At 43.7% G+C, this 20240-nt stretch overlaps 1 protein-coding gene across 12 annotated transcripts in view; it reads right to left on the bottom strand.

The window, feature by feature from the left end:
• SYNRG (synergin gamma) overlaps positions 1-20240 on the bottom strand; it is a 95564-nt gene that overhangs the window by 9651 nt on the left and 65673 nt on the right. For 8 of the 12 annotated variants that reach the window (XM_039476169.2, XM_039476171.2, XM_039476175.2 and 5 more), the window contains 5 exons: positions 18656-19249; positions 16445-16605; positions 15299-15352; positions 14707-14803; positions 11467-11615 (listed from right to left, as the gene is read on the bottom strand). In XM_039476169.2, the coding sequence (XP_039332103.1) occupies positions 11467-11615; positions 14707-14803; positions 15299-15352; positions 16445-16605; positions 18656-19249 (1055 nt within the window). The remainder of the gene's footprint in view (positions 1-11466; positions 11616-14706; positions 14804-15298; positions 15353-16444; positions 16606-18655; positions 19250-20240) is intronic. The other 4 variants (XM_039476173.2, XM_039476181.2, XM_039476180.2 and 1 more) reach the window with 2 other exon arrangements.

Raw genomic sequence — 20240 nt, 5'->3', positions numbered from 1 at the left:
TAATTTTGTTTTCCAGGACCAAATTCTTTGCTCCAAACCTACTAAATTTCAATCCACTTCACAAGATAAAACCTTAGATGACAACTCACTTAAAAAGTTAACCTCAGAGTGCATCACATATCTCACTAAAACAGGTGATTTTCACCTCTTAAGAAGCAGGTCTTCAGTCTGTGCCACGAGGAGATACGCTTCTCCCACAAGAGGGAGTCTTAGCCCATGGATAAAGAGTTTTAAGAGACAGTGTAAAGCTTTGCCAGTATAGTCAGCCCTCAGTATCCATGGGTTCCACATCTATGAGTTCAACCAACCTCAGATCAAAAATATTCGAAGGCAAAAATAGAAAAAAAAAACAAAAATGATACAAATAAAAAAATCCAATACAGTATAAGAACTATTTACATAGTATTTACATTGTATTAGGTGTGATAAGTAATCTAAAGATTATTTAAAATATATAGGAGGATGCACATAGGTTATAAGAAAATCCTAGGCCATTCCATATCAGGGACTTGAACATCTGCAGATTTTTATGTCCAGAAATGGGGCATGTCCTGGAACCAACTCCCCATACATCGAGGCGTAACTGTAATTTCCAGTTTAAATAAACATCAAGGAGTCAGAATTTGGAGTTGAAGACTGTGTACTCTGCCTTCCTTAGCCCAAGCATGACTGCTGTGATGGAGCACTACATTCTGTGACTGTCACTGGAGAAAAGTGATGCAGCTGTCTTCTGATGGGAACAGCCTCAGAGTCTTCATGGGAAGAAATGTGTCATTTTCTGTATCTTTTTTTTTTTTTTTTTTTTTTTTGAGACGGAGTTTCGCTCTTGTTACCCAGGCTGGAGTGCAATGGCGCGATCTCGGCTCACCGCAACCTCCGCCTCCTGGGCTCAGGCAATTCTCCTGCCTCAGCCTCCTGAGTAGCTGGGATTACAGGCATGCGCCACCACGCCCAGCTAGTTTTTTTGTATTTTTAGTAGAGACAGGGTTTCACCATGTTGACCAGGATGGTCTCGATCTTTCGACCTCGTGATCCACCCGCCTCGGCCTCCCAAAGTGCTGGGATTACAGGCTTGAGCCACCGCGCCCGGCCCATTTTCTGTATCTTAAAAGCTGGACGTAACACAGAGTAGGAAGAAGAATGGATTCTGAAATGACACAGATTCACATCCCAGTCTTGCCAGTTTCAGTCAAGTTTCATCTTCTCAAAGCCCTAATTTCTTCACCTATAAAAATGATTATACTTCTAGAGTATAATCTAGCTTCTAGAGATGGCCTCTGCACTCCTTGGCTCGTGATCCTATCTTCAAAGCCAGCAGGCTGCACCTGCCACTCGAATCTTCTTCTCTCTGCTTCTGTTGTCACATCACTTTCCCCCATTCTTCCCCTCCTACCTTCCCCTTATACAGACTCAATATGTGATGACATGGGGTTGTTACCGGGATTAAATCAGAACGTAAAGCATACAGCACAATGCCTGGCAGGCCCTACGTGCAAAATATTAATAAATGGTAACCAGTAGTAGTAGTAGTAGTAGTAGTAGTAGTAGTAGTAGTAATAATAGTAGTAGTAGTATGGAATCAAAGGGTACTGCAGCAATACAGTTCATTAAGGAAGTCATTTACCTGAAGTGAAGCAATAGTGTAAAGCATTACAAAATTTCTGTAAAACCTCAGTCATGCCTCTCTCTAATGATGATTTCCCTGTTTTGATCATCTAATTAAGAGTCCTAGGAGTTTGTATAGTTTTGTTACAAATGATTTGAACTACAAAGATGTTGGTTTATGTCATTTACATTTAAACAACTTTTTTTTTTTTTTGAGACAGAGTCTCACTCTGTCTCTGTTGCCCAGGCTGGAGTGCAGTAGGGTGATCTCAGCTCACTGTAACCTCCACCTTCCGGATTCAAGTGATTCTCCTGCCTCAGTCTCCCAAGTAGCTGGGATTCCAGGCATGCGCCACCATGCCCGACTCATTTTTGTATTTTTAGTAGAGACGGGGTTTCACCATGTTAGTCAGGCTGGTCTTGAACTCCTGACCTCGTGATCCTCCTACCTCAGCCTCCCAAAGTGCTGCGATTACAGGCATGAGCCAGCACACCCGACTATACAGCTATTCTTATCATTTCTGTTAGAGTAAAGGCTTCCTCATGACAAGTAACACCTTATACTATTTCTGTGGAATGTGTGCTATTCTTCCTGCAGTGGGCAACTCAAGTTTTACAGACAGAGGACATCTCTACCAGTTATCAAGAGTACAATGACATGGTATAATCTGAGCAAAGAAGGATTGTTCTGTCACAGCTAACCTAGCGAAAAATGCAATTACGAGAAGAACATGAGTAATTAGAGAAATGAAGACTCTGGTGTTCATGGACAATTTGCACTGCATTCCTGTGTTGTCAAGTCAGAAGATTAATTCATCTCTATACCCTTATCTGGTGTCTTACAAAACAAAAGTCAGCTAAAACCACTCTTTAGCATCTAGACACTGATGCTAGAAAAGGATGCTCACAACAGGAGTCCGACGGAAGGGCATAATTGCCCAGCCCTTCTCTCCATTTACTTCACGTTTGTTTACACTAAAGGAGTCAGAGCCACCATATGTGAACAGGGCGACACTCCTGGTTAGATGGGCTCCAAACCCAATAGGCTTTCTTTAAAATAACAAAATCAAATTCCAAGGTCTCTTTAAAAAAGTCTGAACAAAATTAATCCCTAGTATAAAAAGCTTCGGGAATGATGGAGTAATCTATATCTTAATGGAGGCATGAGTTATATGGGGGTATGCATTTTCAAACTCTTTGAGTAGTATAACCAAGATTTTTGTATCTTACTGTGTGTATATACGTACGTGTGTTTGTGTGTGTATGTATATATATAGAGATTTTTTTTTTTTTTTTGAGATGCACGATCTCAGCTTACTGCAACCTCTGCCTCCCGGGTTCAAGCACTTCTCCTGCCTCAGTCTCCTGAATAGCTGGGATTACAGGTGCTCACCACCAGGCCTGGCTAATTTTTTTTGTATTTTTTTAGTAGACATGGGGTTTCACTACGTTGGCCAGGCTGGTCTTGAACTCCCAACCTCCTGATGCACTCGCCTTGGCCTCCCGAAGTGCTGCGATTACCGGCATGAGCCACCACACCTGGCCCTGTATATCTATTTTACCACACACACACACACACAAAAAAAGGTCTGGAGGGTTGCTGAGCATCTAGAAGGTGAGCCCTTGTGCTCATGAACAGATGCAGCAAGCCTGTAGCCACAGGGGCTTGGGACGAGGCACAGAAATGAAACTGGCTTGCACTTCACCTGGTGAGAGGAGCTACCTTAAGAAGTAAACACACGGCAGCAACCCAGGAATCACCCCTTATCCCTTCCTCCAAATTCACAAGCTTGGCAGGTGTGCCCGGTCTCTGTGATCTTTTCGTCTAAGCGCTCATGGCAGGAAGAGATATGCTTTGTAAGCGCAGTCATCTTTTCCAGCAGCACTGGGAGAGAGGAGGTGAGTGGCTGATTTGGGGGTTTGTATAGAAATCTAGTTTTCGGTGTTAATTGCAGTAACAACTGATTGCCACCAAAACAAAGAACCATCAAATCTAAATGTAAAGAAGGAAGCTTTGGCCGGGCGCGGTGGCTCAAGCCTGTCATCCCAGCACTTTGGGAGGCCGAGGCGGGTGGATCACGAGGTCAAGAGGTCCAGACCATCCTGGTCAACATGGTGAAACCCCGTCTCTACTAAAAATACAAAAAATTAGCTGGGCACGGTGGCACATGCCTGTAATCCCAGCTACTCGGGAGGCTGAGGCGGGAGAATTGCCTGAACCCAGGAGGCGGAGGTTACGGTGAGCCGAGATCGCGCCATTGCACTCCAGCCTGGGTAATGAGCGAAACTCCGTCACAAAAAAAAAAAAAAAAAGAAGGAAGCTTTGAAGTTACTCTACAGTCCTGGGATATACATACAAGGGAAATGTACAGCAAAGAATTTGACTGTTTATAACAAGTTGCTGTCAGAAAAGACTCCTGGTGTTTGAACTCATTAACCTTGGTGCTAAAATCACCCCACTCCCCTGACAAAAGCTTTAGTACCTCTCTGGTTTTACCCACCCAACTTGCCCATCTCAAAGGGGCCACAAAGAATAGAGGCTGAGAAAGTAGACTTCTAATTTTCAGAAAGAACCCAGGCCTCACCAGCACCTCCGTGCTTCAGTTTCTTCATCTGTAAAAGGGGAGAATAAAATGATCTACTCTTATGATGATATTCAGGCTACTGTGCTCCATATTAGGACAAGGTCAGGAAGCGGAAGGTGGGTGAACTAGGAAGGACGCAGACCCATGCTGATCCCAGGCTCACAACTGGTGACACATCCTTCTCTACCCGACAGCTTCACAGGCGCCCTCAGCACACATCACTAGCCAACCTACTTCGTTAGTAGCTGGAGCTCAGAAAGTAAACGCAGAGTTTAATGCATTTCTCTGATCCAGAGGATAATGAACTGAATTCCAGAAGCTCAAAGAAAACCGGAGGACTGCAGCAAACACTTTTTTTCTCCCAAGTTCCTTGTATTAGTCATCACAACAGTTAACCAATCCATTAAGGAACGAACTTGAAGACTCTCATTCAGACCCACGAATTCTGCCCCTGAATGTAAATACAGAAATAGAAGATAAGTAGTACATTATCCCCATTCCTTCTCTCCAGCTTCTTCGGTTCGCAGTATTCTGATTCAGCTGCCTTTTGTGGGTAGTGATCTGTGGTATTATAGTCCTCCTCAGGAGAGACGTCTGGTAGCTTGGGCATGATTCTCCTCTGCTTCAGGAGAGGGTGATGGCAGGGTAAAGATGTCAGGCTGCTATGCAGATTCACGGCAATTAAAATCCCTAAAGTAGTCCGGGTGTGGTGGCTCACACCTGTAATCCCAGCCCTTTGGGAGGTTGAGGTGGGAAGATCGCTGGAGGCCAGAAGTTTGAGACCAGCCTGGGCAACACAGTGAGACCCCGTCCCTACCAAGCCAGGCCTGGTGGTGCATGCCTGTACTCCCAGCTATGGGAGGTTGAGGAGGAAGGGTCACTTGAGCCTGGGAGTTCAAGGCTGTAGTGGACAGTGATTGTGCCATTCCACTCCAGCCTGACAGTGTGAGACCCTGTCGCTAAACAATAAATAAATAGGTAAATAAATAAAATTCAGTTTTGAGAGCTTGATAACCTATCATTACAACTGAAAGGAGAAATGGACAAGGGTAACAAAGGTATTTATAGGCGAGGGTTTGTGCAAGTGAATGGAGGGTAACAATACATTTCTCCTACCAGAGTAAAAACTTATTTTTCCATTATAAATGCAACAAACGCTATCTAAAGAAAGTTGACAAAATGAAAAAATAAAAGAATATTTAAAAATCCAGTGTTGTGGCTGGGCACAGTGGCTCACGCCTGTAATCCCAGCACATTGGGAGGCCAAGGTGAATGGATTCCTCGAGCCTAAGGAGTCTGAGACCAGCCTGAGCAACACAGCGTAACCCTGTCTTGACAAAAAATAAAAAAACATTAGCTGGGCTTGGTGGCGTGCACCAGTGATCGCAGGTACTCAGGAAGCTGAGGTGGGAGAACTGCTTGAGCCCAGGAGGTCAAGGCTGTAGTGAGCTGTGATCACACCACTGTACTCCAGCCTGGGTGACAGAGGGAGACCCTGACTAAAAAAGAAGAAAAAAATCCAGTGTTTCATCATCCAAACATAATCCTTAGTATCACTCTGGCAGATTTCCTTCAAGTCCTGTAGTAACAGTTCTGTGTCATTCAAACTTCGTGCTCCTTTACAAAACGGTTGCGTAAGATCTTGGGGTGAAGATTCACCACAATTTGCTTAACCGATCCTCTAGATTTGGACTTTCAGGTTGTTTCTGATTTTTCACTTTTACAAAGAACAACTTTGTGCACTTCACTTGCTTCTCATTTTCTCAGAAGTGGAATTACTGAGTCAACTACTCTGAGTGCATGTTAAGTCCTTTAATTCATTCAGCTTTTACTGAGTGTTTACTGAATGTTTACAAAGTTCCCGGCACTGTGCGCAGATAAAGAAGAAAAGATGAACGAGTGCGGTCTTGATCTCTGTCTTCAAGAAGTTCACAGTCAGGAGGAAAGCATGGTGCCAAACTTCTCTTTCCACAGGGGATTCCACCCTACGGTATGGCTCACATTTTACCACATCAACACTATTAGTATTCAAACAAACGGACCACTCAGAAATTGGGCTTAATAAGTAGGCAGGCCAGGCATGATGGCTCACACCTGTAATTCTAGCACTCTGGAAGGCAGAGGTGGGTAGATCGCTTGAGGAGAGGAGTTTGAGACCAACCTGGCCAATACAGTGAAACCCCATCTCTGCTAAAAATACAAAAACTAGCTGGGCGTGGTGGTGTATGCCTGTAATACCAGCTACTTGGGAGGCTGAGGCACAAGAATCACTTGAACCTGGGAGGCGAGGTTGCAGTGAGCCAAGATCACGCTATTGCACTCCAGGCTGGGCAGTAGAGTGAGATATATTAAAAAATATTAGTAGGTATGCCGGGCGCGGTGGCTCAAGCCTGTAATCCCAGCACTTTGGGAGGCCGAGGCGGGTGGATCACGAGGTCAAAAGATCGAGACCATCCTGATCACCGTGGTGAAACCCCGTCTCTACTAAAAATACAAAAAATTAGCTGGGCATGGTGGCGCATGCCTGTAATCCCAGCTACTCAGGAGGCTGAGGCAGGAGAATTGCCTGAACCCAGGAGGCGGAGGTTGTGGTGAGCCGAGATCGCGCCATTGCACTCCAGCCCGGGTAACAAGAGCGAAACTCCGTCTCAAAAAAAAAAAAAAAAAAAAAAAAAATCAGTAGGCAAAAAATGAAACCTTGTTTTGATTTGAGCTTATATTTACTAATTGTACCTCCCCTTTTATAAATCACTTCACGTTTTTGCTCATACGTTACTGAATATTGGTCTATTTCTCATTGATTTGTATGCTTCCTTTACAGAGCAAAGACACAAGCCTGCCATCAGGATGCACTACTACACCTCCTAGTTTACAATTTAATCTATCTTTTCCACACTTAAAATGACTTCCACTCATACTCTGGAGTTATGCCATTTGGCCTATATTGAGAGATGTAATAAGAAACTACTCAGTGAAACCTGTTGCTTTATTTACTGAAAGGATTTTTTTCTTTCTGAAGACAGTGTTGATTATATTAGTTTCCTCTTATGAGAACCCACAGAAGAAATTTCTTTCTGATCTTAGTATCAAGGCCAGGCTCAGTGGCTCATGCCTGTAATCCCAACATTTTGGTAGGCCAAGGGGGGTGGATCACTTGAGCCCAGGAGTTCGACACCAGCCTGGTCAACATGGCAAGACTCTTTCTCTACTAAAAATACAAAATTTAGCTGGATGTGGTGGCACATGCCTGCAATCCCAGCAACTCAGTAGGCTGAAGCATGAGAATCACTTGAACTCAGGAGGTAGAGGTTGCGGTGAGCTGAGATTGCACCACTGCACTCCAGCCTGGGAAACAGAATGAGACTCTGTTTCAAAAAAATAAATAAATGATATTAGTAGCAAGAATAAATATGCTTCTCCTGAGTGATGACTTTGTTTTACGCTATAAACACAGTGAGTCATGGAACTGATTATATTGTCTTTACCTCAATTCCTAGAAAGCGAAACAGCCTGCCATTAACAAATGCGAGCATTTTAAAAGCACACATTTTAATGCACTAAATTTCATTCCTGGCTTTTTTTTTTTTTTTTTTTGAGACGGAGTTTCACTCTTGTTACCCAGGCTGGAGTGCAATGGCGCGATCTCGGCTCACCGCAACCTCCGCCTCCTGGATTCAGACAATTCTCCTGCCTCAGCCTCCTGAGTAGCTGGGATTACAGGCACATGCCACCATGCCCAGCCAATTTTTTGTATTTTTAATAGAGACGGGGTTTCACCATGTTGACCGGGATGGTCTCGATCTGTTGACCTCGTGATCCACCCGCCTCGGCCTCCCAAAGTGCTGGGATTACAGGCTTGCGCCACCGCGCCCGGCCCATTCCTGGCTTATTATAGCTTCCCTTTCATTTCCTTTATCCATTTATTTAAAAAATTTAAACCAGTTATTAAAATGATGAAGTACAAAAATGTATGGTGTCTGGTTTTTTAAGAAATCGGAAGGTTAAAAAAAACCTATAAAACAAGAAGTAGAAAGTCTCACCAAACACTGCATTAGAGTACTAATGAAAAACTAAAGGACACAGTCCTACTTTTAAGGAGCTGCCAAGCTAGTGGGCAAGCGACAAGTAAAAACACAATTATCAACAAGCATGGGAAGTGCTATGAGAAATGAGAGAGAAATGCGCTACGGACACAGCCAGACGAGGCAGCCGATTTGGACCAAAGGACTCTTGGAATGACTTCTGGGGAAAAGGATGCAGATTGCAGAGGGAAAAGCAGTTTCTCAGAAGGAGGCAATGGTGATCCGAGGGATACAAAAGATCTATACTGAGCTTAGAAGTTTGAACTTGATCCTAAAGACCACGGAGAGTCCACTGTAGGATTTTAAATGGGATTTAAATGACATGATCAAATTTGTGTTGTAGAAGAACAGTTTGGTAGAGGTGTGCAGAATAGATTTGTAAAGGATTAAAAACAAAAACGGATCCAGTCACCCTACCTACGAGGTCAGAAGTTCAAAAGTGATGAGGGCTTGAATTAGTTAATAATTTTTTTAAAAAATTTCTAACGTAATTATATTTTATAACAAAAAACAAAAAACATACGGTTTCCAATTTCATTATGTTTTCTTCTCTTTCTTTTTTTTTTTTTTTGAGACAGAGTCTTGCCACGCTCCAGTCTTGTCACCGAGATTGGAGTGCAGTGGCACGACCTTGGCTCACTGCAACCTGTTTCCTGGGTCCCAGGTTCAGGCAATTCTCCTGCCTCAGCCTCCTGAGTAGCTGGATTACAGGCACCTGCTACCATGCCCGGCTAACTTTGTTGTTGTTGTAATTGTAGTAGAGATGGGGTTTTACCACTTTGGCCAGGCTGGTCTCAAACGCCTGTCCTTAATTGATCTGCCCTCTTTGGCCTCCCAAAGTGCTAAAATACAGGCATGAGCCACCATGCCCAGCCTAATTTCATCATATTTTCTAACTACTATTAATATGTAGGATTGCTATGAATTTATGCCAAATGCGATACATTTAAATTTAGATTGAATTTAGATTAAAAAAATTGTTAAAATCTATCTATTTATTTAGAGTCCAGGTTCTGGGACTGGTTAATTTTTGTAATTTTGGTAGAGATGGGGTTTCACCATGTTGCCCAGGCTGGTCTCAAACTCCCGGGCTCAAGGGATCCGCCCGCCTCAGCCTCCCCAGAGTGCTGGGACAACAGGTGTGAGCCACCACACCCGGCTGGTTGAATTTAAATTTTTAAAAGAATTTCATTATCACCAAGAAAACATAATTTTATCTCTTTCTTCAAATATTAATACCCTATTTCTTAGTTCATTTGCCAGAATGGTATTTTTTAAAAAAAATAATTATCTACATATGATTTTAGGTTAGAAAACGAGAAATGATTCAAGGGAACAAGAAAGGCATATTACAAAGCAGAAGCAACAAGACAATGGTGAGGATGTGCTGCGGAAGACACGTTGCTGGGGTAGCTGGTATCCACCTGGCTATCAGTTCAGAAAACTAGAACTGCTTCCTCCCACACAGCTGCAATCCCATTCAGATGGGTCACAGAGTTCCATGTTAAAAAAAAAAAAATGGAATAGCATATTTATTCCAGCTGTGGAAGGAAGATAAACTTTTTACGATTGTGAAATAAAGGGTATCAGCAGCGACAAATTGAATAGGTATGAATATATAAAAATAAAATAGTTTTGCCCGATGAAATGTAACAAAGGTACAGTAACAGAGGAGGAAAAAAGCTGATAAAAGTTTACAAGCTTATATATATGCATATAAGTCTATTACAAATATGAAATATATAAGGTCAATAATCATATTCCAAGGAATAAATGCTCAAATGGTCAAAAGAGTCCAATCCGTTTACACACAAAGGAAACAGAAATAGTAAATTGTCATTTGGAACACTGCCAAGCCTCTTCGAGATTTTTTTTTTTTAATGTAAAAAATGGCCGGGCGGGCCGGGCACGGTGGCTCAAGCCTGTAATCCCAGCACTTTGGGAGGCCGAGGCGGGTGGATCACGAGGTCGAGAGTTCGAGACCATCCTGGTCGACATGGTGAAACCCCGTCTCTACTAAAAATACAAAAAATTAGCTGGGCATGGTGGCGCGTGCCTGTAATCCCAGCTGCTCAGGAGGCTGAGGCAGGAGAATTGCCTGAACCCAGGAGGCGGAGGTTGCGGTGAGCTGAGATGGTGCCATTGCACTCCAGCCTGGGTAACAAGAACGAAACTCCGTCTCAAAAAAAAAAAAAAAAAAAAAAAAAAAAGGCCGGGCGCGGTGGCTCATACCTGTAATCCCAGCACTTTGGGAGGCTGAGGCTGGTGGATCACAAGGTCAAGAGATCGAGACCATCCTGGTCAACATGGTGAAACCCTGTCTCTACTAAACATACAAAAAATCAGCTGGGCATGGTGGCGCGTGCCTGTAATCCCAGCTACTCAGGAGGCTGAGGCAGGAGAATTGCCTGAACCCAGGAGGCGGAGGTTGCGGTGAGCCGAGATCGCGCCATTGCACTCCAGCCTGGGTAACAAGAGCGAAACTCTGTCTCAAAAAAAAAAAAAAAAAGTAAAAAAAATACCTTACAGAGTAACTGCATGCTTGTTAAATTAAGAAACTGATAGGACACAACGTAGAGAAATGTATCCATGTACTTATGTATTTCTGGTAGCACTGTGACCAGTGCAAGCTATCTGGAAAGCCTTCTAATAAATGTAACAACAGCTACATATGCATGCACACACCTGGGCAGACACACACACGCTGACCTCCTAATCCACTTGGAGGAACTACATCCCCACAAAGTTATCTGTCTATTTAGAGTAGAACTACTCATAAGAGGGAAAAATGAAGACAATCAAATCATCTTAAAAAAGTAAGAAGGGCTAAACAAACTACAGAATGGCAACATGACGTAGCACATAGCTTTCTGAAAGGTCACGTATGGGGACATAAGTAACTAGAAGGGCAAAGGGAGTTATCTCAAACCAATGCTTTGCAAATTTTGCATGTATTATGTGAATTAAGAAAGGTATAGAGTGAATGTTTTCCTATCCTTTTTTTCCTGAGGTACACAAGGCCTTGGAGAGATCAGAAGCCCACCCGGTCCTGTTCAATTGCCCAAACACCTGTGATCTCCCTCCTCCTTAAATATAATGTGCTCCAGTCGGCACCATCATATGAATATACACCGCGCTTTACAACTCAGCTTTCTGGAGAAGCAAGCAACTGCTGAGCTGTCTCATAGGCTTACTGTGAGTGTGGCGAGTGACATGAAGCCAATTAGGTTGTTCCACACTTTATCGATGTCCTTCAGCAACTGCTGGAGTTTCTCACTGCATACTGCAGTGGCCTTTATCCCCAGCTCCACACGCTTGGTTACCCGGTACACTTCAACAACACCTGGGGGGATGAGAGAGCAGAGCGAGTGTTGGCAGTGGAGACGGAGAGGAACCAGACAGGGCGGCACTACTGCTTGCTGGTATTTGTTAGAAACAAGGGGTGCATATGGACAGAGGTGTACTTACTATTCTTTGGGACCAATCCATCTCTCAATGCCGCTATATAGCTCACCGGTAAGAGCAGAGACTCTAAAACTGCACTGCCTGGGTTCAAACCCCAGCTATGTCTCTTACTGGCTACAAAACCTTAGGCAAATCACGTAACCTCTCTGTAATTCAGTTTCCTCATCTGTGAAGTTGGGATGGTAACAGTACCTCCTCAAAGGATGGTTGAGAGGATTAAACAGGTTAATATGGTAAAAGGCTTAGAACAGTGCTTGAAGAATGACAGGCAATATGCAAGTTATAAGCTTTTGTTTTTTGGGAGGTTTATTTATGAGTCCATCTGTTTGAATCTGGGAAATCCCAATAAACTGGCTGAAAATGGGGATAGTAAAAATGTAAAAGAATCTAAATGTTAACAGCATCACAAAAAATCACCCTCTGAATCCCAACGTCTTACAAACACTTTGACTTCACTTATCTTTTATACATGTAACAGGACACAGAACAGTTCTTCTCCTGTGGTCTGGTTGAACTCTTTAAGCAAGGATGAGAGGTGCTAAGGACAGCCACTAACCTGCAATGTGACAGTCACCAAACACATGACCCTGGTCTCTCTAGGTGAACACTCAAAGAATTGCAGGGGGTCCTCAGAGTGGCCCATCAGCAGCCGCTGTGTACAGCACTACTGCTTTTCTTCTTCCTTCCCCAAGGGAGAGGCAGAAATCACTGCCCACCCTAAGCCAAGTGAGGGGGCTTCTAAGAGAATCTTCCACAGATACAAGGATACTAGGGGAAAAGACAGGTGCCACATTTCCTGGTGGGCATCTGCTTATGCATAAGTGTGCCTGTCTGAACAGGAAAAGATGACCCCGAGTGACGTGGCAGGAGTAAGGCAGAGGCAACACCCTTCACGCTCCACTCATCCAGCAAACAGTTTTGAGTGCCAGCTGTGTGCCAGACACTAGGTTAGGTGTTGGGGACACACCAGTAAACAAAACAGACCAAAATCCTTGGCTTCCTGGAGGTTCATTCTAATGAAGGGAGACAGAGAGTAAAAACAAGTAGCTAGGCACGGTGGCTCAAGCCTGTGATCCCGGCACTTTGGGAGGCCGAGGTGGGTGGGTCACTTGAACTCAGGAGTTCGAGACCAGCCTGGGCAACATGGCAAAAACCCGTCTCTACAAAAAAACACAAAAATTAGTCAGGTGTGTGGTGGTGTGCACCTACAGTCCCCGCTACTTGGGAGGCTGAGGTGCGAGGACTGCTTGACCCTGGGAGGCAGACACTGCAGTGAGTTGTGATCACAACACAGCACTCCAACCTCAGTGACAGACTGTGACCCTGTATTAAAAACAAAACAAAACAAAACAAAAAAATGCTGGGCACAATGGCTCACGCCTATAATCCCAGCACTTTGGGAGGCTGAGATGGGTGGATCACCTGAGGTCAGGAGTTTGAGACTAGTTTGGCCAACATGGTAAAATCCAGTCTCTATTAAAAATACAAAAATTAGGCCGGGGGCGGTGGCTCAAGTCTGTAATCCCAGCACTTTGGGAGGCCAAGGCGGGTGGATCACGAGGTCGAGAGATCGAGACCATCCTGGTCGACATGGTGAAACCCCGACTCTACTAAAAATACAAAAAACTAGCTGGGCGTGGTGGCACGTGCCTGTAATCCCAGCTACTCAGGAGGCTGAGGCAGGAGAATTGCCTGAACCCAGGAGGCGGAGGTTGCGGTGAGCCGAGATCGCGCCATTGCACTCCAGCCTGGGTAACAAGAGCGAAACTCCGTCTCAAAACAAACAAACAGCTGGGCGCGGTGGCTCAAGCCTGTAATCCCAGCACTTTGGGAGGCCGAGGCGGGTGGATCACGAGGTCGAGAGATCGAGACCATCCTGGTCAACATGGTGAAACCCCGTCTCTACTAAAGGTGCAAAAAATTAGCTGGGCATGGTGGCGCGTGCCTGTAATCCCAGCTACTTAGGAGGCTGAGGCAGGAGAATTGCCTGAGCCCAGGAGGCGGAGGTTGCGGTGAGCCGAGATCGCGCCATTGCACTCCAGCCTGGGTAACAAGAGCGAAACTCCGTCTCAAAAAAAAAAAAAAAAAAAAAAAACAAACAAACAAAAATATAAAAATTAGCTGGGTGTGGTGGCGGGCATCTAGAATCCTAGCTACTTGGGAGGCTGAGGCACGAGAATTGCCTGAATGCAGGAGGTGGAGGTTGCAGTGAGCCGAGATTGCACCACTGCACTCCAACCTGGCCAACAGAGCGAGACTTTGCCTCAAAAAAAAAAAAAAAAAAGGAGGTGGGGAAGAAAAGAATAATAAGTAACATATGTCAGAAATTAAAGGTAACAGGGCTAAGGAGAAAATCCAGCAGAGAATGGGACTGGAAGTGCTGGGGTGGGGAGAGAGGATATTCTTTGGAGAAACGGAGGCTAGGGAAGATTTCACGCAGAAGCTGACATTTGAGTAAAGACTTGAAAAAGATTAGGGTACAGTGCGTGTAGCCCTGGCCACGGGCCAAGCCTGAGCTCGGGGACGGGAGGCACATCGAAGTGGGCAGAAGCTACATTTCAAGTTGGACTGACACATCTAACTGCTGCAGATGGCCAGGAAGTTCAGCAATCCGTGATGTCATGAAGCAGCAGAGAGGAAGAATACAGAGTACGGTAAGGTACTGATGGGAGACGAAATGATTCAATTTTAGTGCATCAGTAGTTCAGATTCTTAGATAAACCAGTTAATACAGATACAATTTTACATTTTTGCTATTATGTATATAACAAGGACTAGGAAACTTAGCCATAAAGACTGTTTAGGTTAAATAGTTTACTGCCTGTGACTTAAGTATCTTACCCACAAATGCAGATGTTTCTTACTGAAGTCATATGTCACTTGAGAGATCCAGCTTAAAATAATTAAAGGAAAACTGAAAATAATGCAACGTGCCATGATTTTTAATAGTAAAATATAAAAGAACATACCTAATAAATATTCCATGCCTTGTGCTGACTGAATTACTTCCGTGCAAACAGAACTACTACTGATTCCATTTAAGGTATCATTTGCCTTCTTAATGACCTACAAGAAATGAAATCACATCACCTTACACAACTGAGAAAAGTCATCACAAATCAACTGACTATTAGTAGAAAACCCAACCGAAAAGCCAGGAGGTGTGAAAAAGCATGACCGACTGATGTGTGTACAGGACTATGCTAAAACAAACCTGAGAATTAAATTTTATCCTTGGAGAAACAATCCTCCATTTCTTTGGAAGAGAAAAGACAGGTTCTTTAAATATTATTTTGATTTAGACAGAGTTAATGATATCACTTTGTTATTTCTTAAACATGATGACAGATAAGGGGACAACTGACAAATGAGCCAGTCTGCTACTGTAAAGTGTGAAGGAAGCCTCACCGAAGATGTATGACTTCCACAGTCTCACTTTGCCCAAGAACACCCAAGAAAGGCTCTCCTGAAGTTTGCTTCTGTCCATTCAAATGAACCAAGAAGGCGAAATTGCACAGGAGAGCACTTACATATGTGCGAACGCAAAAGTGACATACTCACATCCAGGGCACTCCCCAGGCATCTCTGCCATTCATATGCGTATCTCTCATTTTCCTGTGAATTTTATAAAAAAGAACCGAGTTAAACACACAAAACTAGAATCTTCTATTGATGACTCTGTCCATTCAAAGAGCTTGGAAGACTTTCAATCACTCTAGTTCAAGCAGTTTATCTTTTTTTTTTTTTTTTTTTTTTTTTTTTGAGACAGGGTCTTGCTCTGTTGCCCAGGCTGAAGTGCAGTGGTGTGATTTCTGCTCACTGCAGCCTCAACTCCTGGATGCAGGCAATCCTCCCACCTCAGTCTCCAGAGTAGCTGAGACTACAGGCAGGCACTACCATATGCAGCTACTACTTTTTGTATTTTTGGTAGAGATAGGGTTTTGCCATGTTGCTTAGGCTCGTCTCAAACTCCTGAGCTCAAGTGATATGCCCCACTTGGCCTTCTGAAGTGCTGGGATTACAAGCATGAGCCACAGTGCCCGGCCACAGTTTCTTTTTGAACTCACTATGTTACATTACCAGTAAATGTAACTTCTGAACACAGGACCTGCAAGTCTGAAGGACACGCTTTCCAGCAGCTTCTCTCTGTGAGTGTTGCCTCATCTGTTTCATCAGTAACAGTGTAAGCCTGTCTTCGAAGGCACTCAGCATGTAGCTATCTGGTACAGAAACCACCATCAAGCCACTGGCTTTCCACTCCCCAGTTATAATGCTGTGTGTGAAGACATGGTACACATGCACGTGTAACAAGGGGTAGGGAAAGGCGAGAAGTGAAGTGTGTTGGCCACAGGAGGAGCACAGTGTGGCACTAAGATGCAGCAGACAGAAATAAAAAATTCAGAGTATTTTCCCTGTCTCCTCTATTTTGAGGTCTCGTGAAGATGGTAAGTCTAAGTGCTCAAGAAGAATCCTGCAAACACTGCCACCCTTGTGAAGTCCTATGAATAATTTTGGTTTTAGGGTCACCGACTACTTTCAGCCGATGCCACACCTTACCCTTCTCTCACTTTAATTACGTAGTTCATGTCGGGTGCGTTGTGTCTTTTTGCCCCTCATTTTCCCCATGTGAAAGCTGAGAGCATTCTTTCTTAGGGCCCTGTGTGCTTGCTGGTCTGTGCCCACCCCCTGCAGAAAGCTCTCTCTCACCTCCACCTCTCCTGTCAAGTCTTTGTACTTGTCTCGGATGACAGGCAGCGCGGGCTTCTCATTGAGAGTATTGGAACGGTCTCTGAAAGGCTGCTCAGCCGGAGAAGGAGAAGAACGGCTTATTTCTTTATCACCAAGGCTCAAACTCCTCTTGTGGGATCCTGGGAAAAAGGAATAATACAGTCAAAGGTTCTGGCTACTCACCTCAGTTCAAGCGAAGGCTCTTCCTTGTTAGCACAACCCTTTTTTTTTTTTTTTTTTTCTTTTGAGACAGAGTCTTGCACTATGGCCCAGACTGCAGTGCAGAGGTGCAATCTTGGCTCACTGCAACCTCTGCCTCCCAGATTTAAGTGATTCTCTTGCCTCAGCCTCCTGGGTAGCTGGGACTACAGGTGCATACCACCATGCCTGGCTAATTTTTATTTTTAGTGGAGACAGGGTTTCACCGTGTTGGCCAGGCTGGTCTCGAACACCTGACCTCAAGTGATCTGCCACCTCAGCCTCCCAAAGTGCTGAGATTACAGGTGTGAGCCACTGTGCCCTGCCCACGACCCTCTACTTCAGATGCTTATGTCATGAGACATTCACAAACACATTTCTTATTCATCCTCTCTTGGAAGCTATGCACTGAATCTTTTCCACTGTTCTCTCTTGCTTGGTTTCCCTGACTTTTGTTTTCAGCATGACTCTTCTCTGATCTATCACAAATCTTCCATAATACTCAGTGCAGAATCACTGGCATATGGAACACAAATGCGCCTTTCTAAACATGAGTATGTAAGAGTTGTGTGGCTTTTCCAGTCATTTGTTAGAAAGTTGCAACTGAGCTCCTTCACAAGCTCTCAATCCAGCTGAAATAGAACCCCTTCTGTCAGGATGAGATTAAAGCAGAAGCAGCAAACTTTAATGCCTTCAAAGACCACGCAAGTAAAGTAAAAAACTGAAGTAGGTCCGCTGAGTTAGGAAGAGGTGGAGATGATGGCAAGAGACAGTGAAGGACCCATCTATAGGGAGTGGTGCTCTTCAGCTCCAGCCGCTTGTCAACACATGGGAGTGCAGACCTCCTAGTGCCAGATATTATGACTTCTCAAGAAAAGTTAGAAGTCCAGATTGGGAAATCTCGTATCTTTTAAATACTGGCAATTATTTCACACTTAAAAATCTTCTGTGTGGGTCAACGTGATATGCAGGCTGGATGCAGATCCATGGCCACCACAATGCAACCTTTGGATTAAAATACATTGTCAGCCCAGCATGGTGGCTCACCTGTAATCCCAGCACTTTGGGAGGCCGAGGCAGGTCGATCACTTGAGGTCAGGAGTTCAAGACCAGCCTGGCCAACATGGTGAAACCCATCTTTACTAAAAATACAAAAATTAGCCAGGCATGGTGGCATATGCCTGCAGTCCCAACTACTTGGGAGGCTGAGGCAGAAGAACTGGTTGAACCCGGGAGGCGGAGGTTGCAGTCAGCCAAGATCACACCACTGCACTCCAGCTGAGAGCAATGATATTCCATCTCAAAAAACAAACAAACAAACAAACAAACAAACAAAAACACGTCATCTGTGCCCAGAGAACACGAGCGGAGCTAATGTGCCTACAAGTGGCTCAAATCCATTTACATCTGGCTCTTTTAACACAGCATACCTCTAACCAAACAAGCTAATGAACAATACCTGCATGCTATGCTTGTTTTTAGCCCATAAAGCAGTTATCTGAGGGACACTGATTTTGACTCCAGTCTCAGAGAAATCTTTATTATAGATATCTGTAATTGATGCTGATTTCAAAGATTAGAAAATCTATTTCCTGCTAAACCAGGGAGCAACATTTTACTCTTAAGAACATCTAGGCCGGGCGCGGTGGCTCACGCCTATAATACCAGCACTTTGGGAGGCCGAGGCGGGTGGATCACAAGGTCAAGAGATCGAGCCCATCTTGGTCAACAAGGTAAAGCCCCGTCTCTACTAAAAATACAAAAATTAGCCGGGCGTGGTGGTGCACGCCTGTAGTCCCAGCTACTCAGGAGGCTGAGGCAGGAGAAATGCTTGAACCCAGGAGGCGGAGGTTGCAGTGAGCTGAGATCGTGCCATTGCACTCCAGCCTGGGTAACAAGAGTGAAACTCCGTCTCAAAAAAAAAAAAAAAAACATCTAACACCTCATCGAAAAAAAACTGCAAAAGTAAAATCCACCTTGGAAGCTACTCACCTTGAACAGAAAGGTCAAAGGTTGCCAGCTCACTTTTGATCATTTCTTCACTGGATTTCATTTTGCTTTGTGAAGTGGCTACTAAGAAGTCAAATTTGCTGATTTTGGGCTTTTCACTTTGAAACTCTCCAAAGTCATCTGAACATTCGTTGGGGGTTTCTTGAGAGGCGCCACTGGAAGCTGGGCTGGGACACGTGGCCTCTTGGCTCCGTTCAGCCGTGGGCAGGTCCTGTCTTGTGAAATCTTTATAGTCTCGGCTTTCATATTCCTTTTGCTCACGGGTCTGAGGAATCATGTCTTTAAAACTGGCAAAAGCTGGGAAGGTTGTCTCTGGAAGAGCATCTTCACTTGCAAAGGTCGTTACTTTGGAGAGAGATGTCATGGTGATGTTTTCAGAACTGCCAAATGAAGTCTCTTTCTTTTGAAGAACTGAGGTGGCTGAGGGGGATCCACTTCCTGCTGAGAGGACAAATGAAGAGAGTTTTCTGCCCTGAGATGCATCATCCCTGTCTGACCAGTCATAGCTTGTAAGTGTGCTCACTGCAAAATTGCTACTGTAGCTTCCAAAAGCAGCATATTTTAAGTCCTCTATATCTGAAAGGGAAATAAGACCCCACAATTAGAGGCAAGCAATTTAGGCAAAATGCCCTAAACTCTGTAGAAGCAAAATGTCTAGCATATTTGATTAGTTTTATACTATGTTGAAATTAGCTAAATTTAGAGTTTGTACTCAAATTAAAGGAGCTGAGTTGTAAAATCTGATCTTAAAAGAAAAAAAAAAAAACCCTAATATATTAGCTTTGAGCTGACATTTACATTTAGTTACCAAGAACCATTTTCTCTGGCTATAAAAATTATTTTAAAAAGATAGGAGGTTTGTCTACCAATGTATACACTGTCTGATATAAGATTAGGGTCATTTAATAAATTGCTCCCTTATAAACTTTAAAATGTACTGATACTCTGTGCCTAAAACATATCTCCCTTCCTCTTGACTTTGTTGGAAAATGTGCCTTTAAAACATGGTCATGTAAAATGTACATGGCAAATTAATTAAAAGTTGACAGTTTCTCAAAACTAAAATGGAAATAATGTCATCTAACTTTTAATCAATGATTAGGATTTCTGCCATAATATTATCAATTAGTAGGATTTCTGTCTCAGGCAATGCCAAATATGAGATTTTAATCAAGCAATTACTTACCTAGTTGTTATTTTGGTCAAACTGGACATCATATTGCTGTGATGAAGTATGAGGAAAGAAAAACCAATCTAATCTACTTTAGCCCTTAAAAAAAAGAATCAAAAGATCTGGGTCCTGTTGGGCTCCACTTTTTCCTTCAACTATGTATCCACTCCCCATTTTAAAAAAAAGGAAAGAAGAAAAAGCAAGAAATGCTGGGACAGATGACTGATTTTAATGAGCATTCTTAATATAGAGTTAAATAATTTAAGAGGCAGCATAAAACAGCAGAAAGAATGTAAGTTTTAGATTTAGAAAGACCTGAGTTCAACTCTGCTACCTACTACTTGTGTGACACTAGGTAAATGACGGAACGTTTCTGAACCTCAGTTTGCTTATCTG

Source organism: Saimiri boliviensis, chromosome 17, assembly GCF_048565385.1.
Source record: "Saimiri boliviensis isolate mSaiBol1 chromosome 17, mSaiBol1.pri, whole genome shotgun sequence".
NCBI lineage: Eukaryota > Metazoa > Chordata > Mammalia > Primates > Cebidae > Saimiri > Saimiri boliviensis.
Note: the sequence above shows the minus strand (reverse complement) of the source record. Positions and strands in the feature narration are given on the sequence as shown.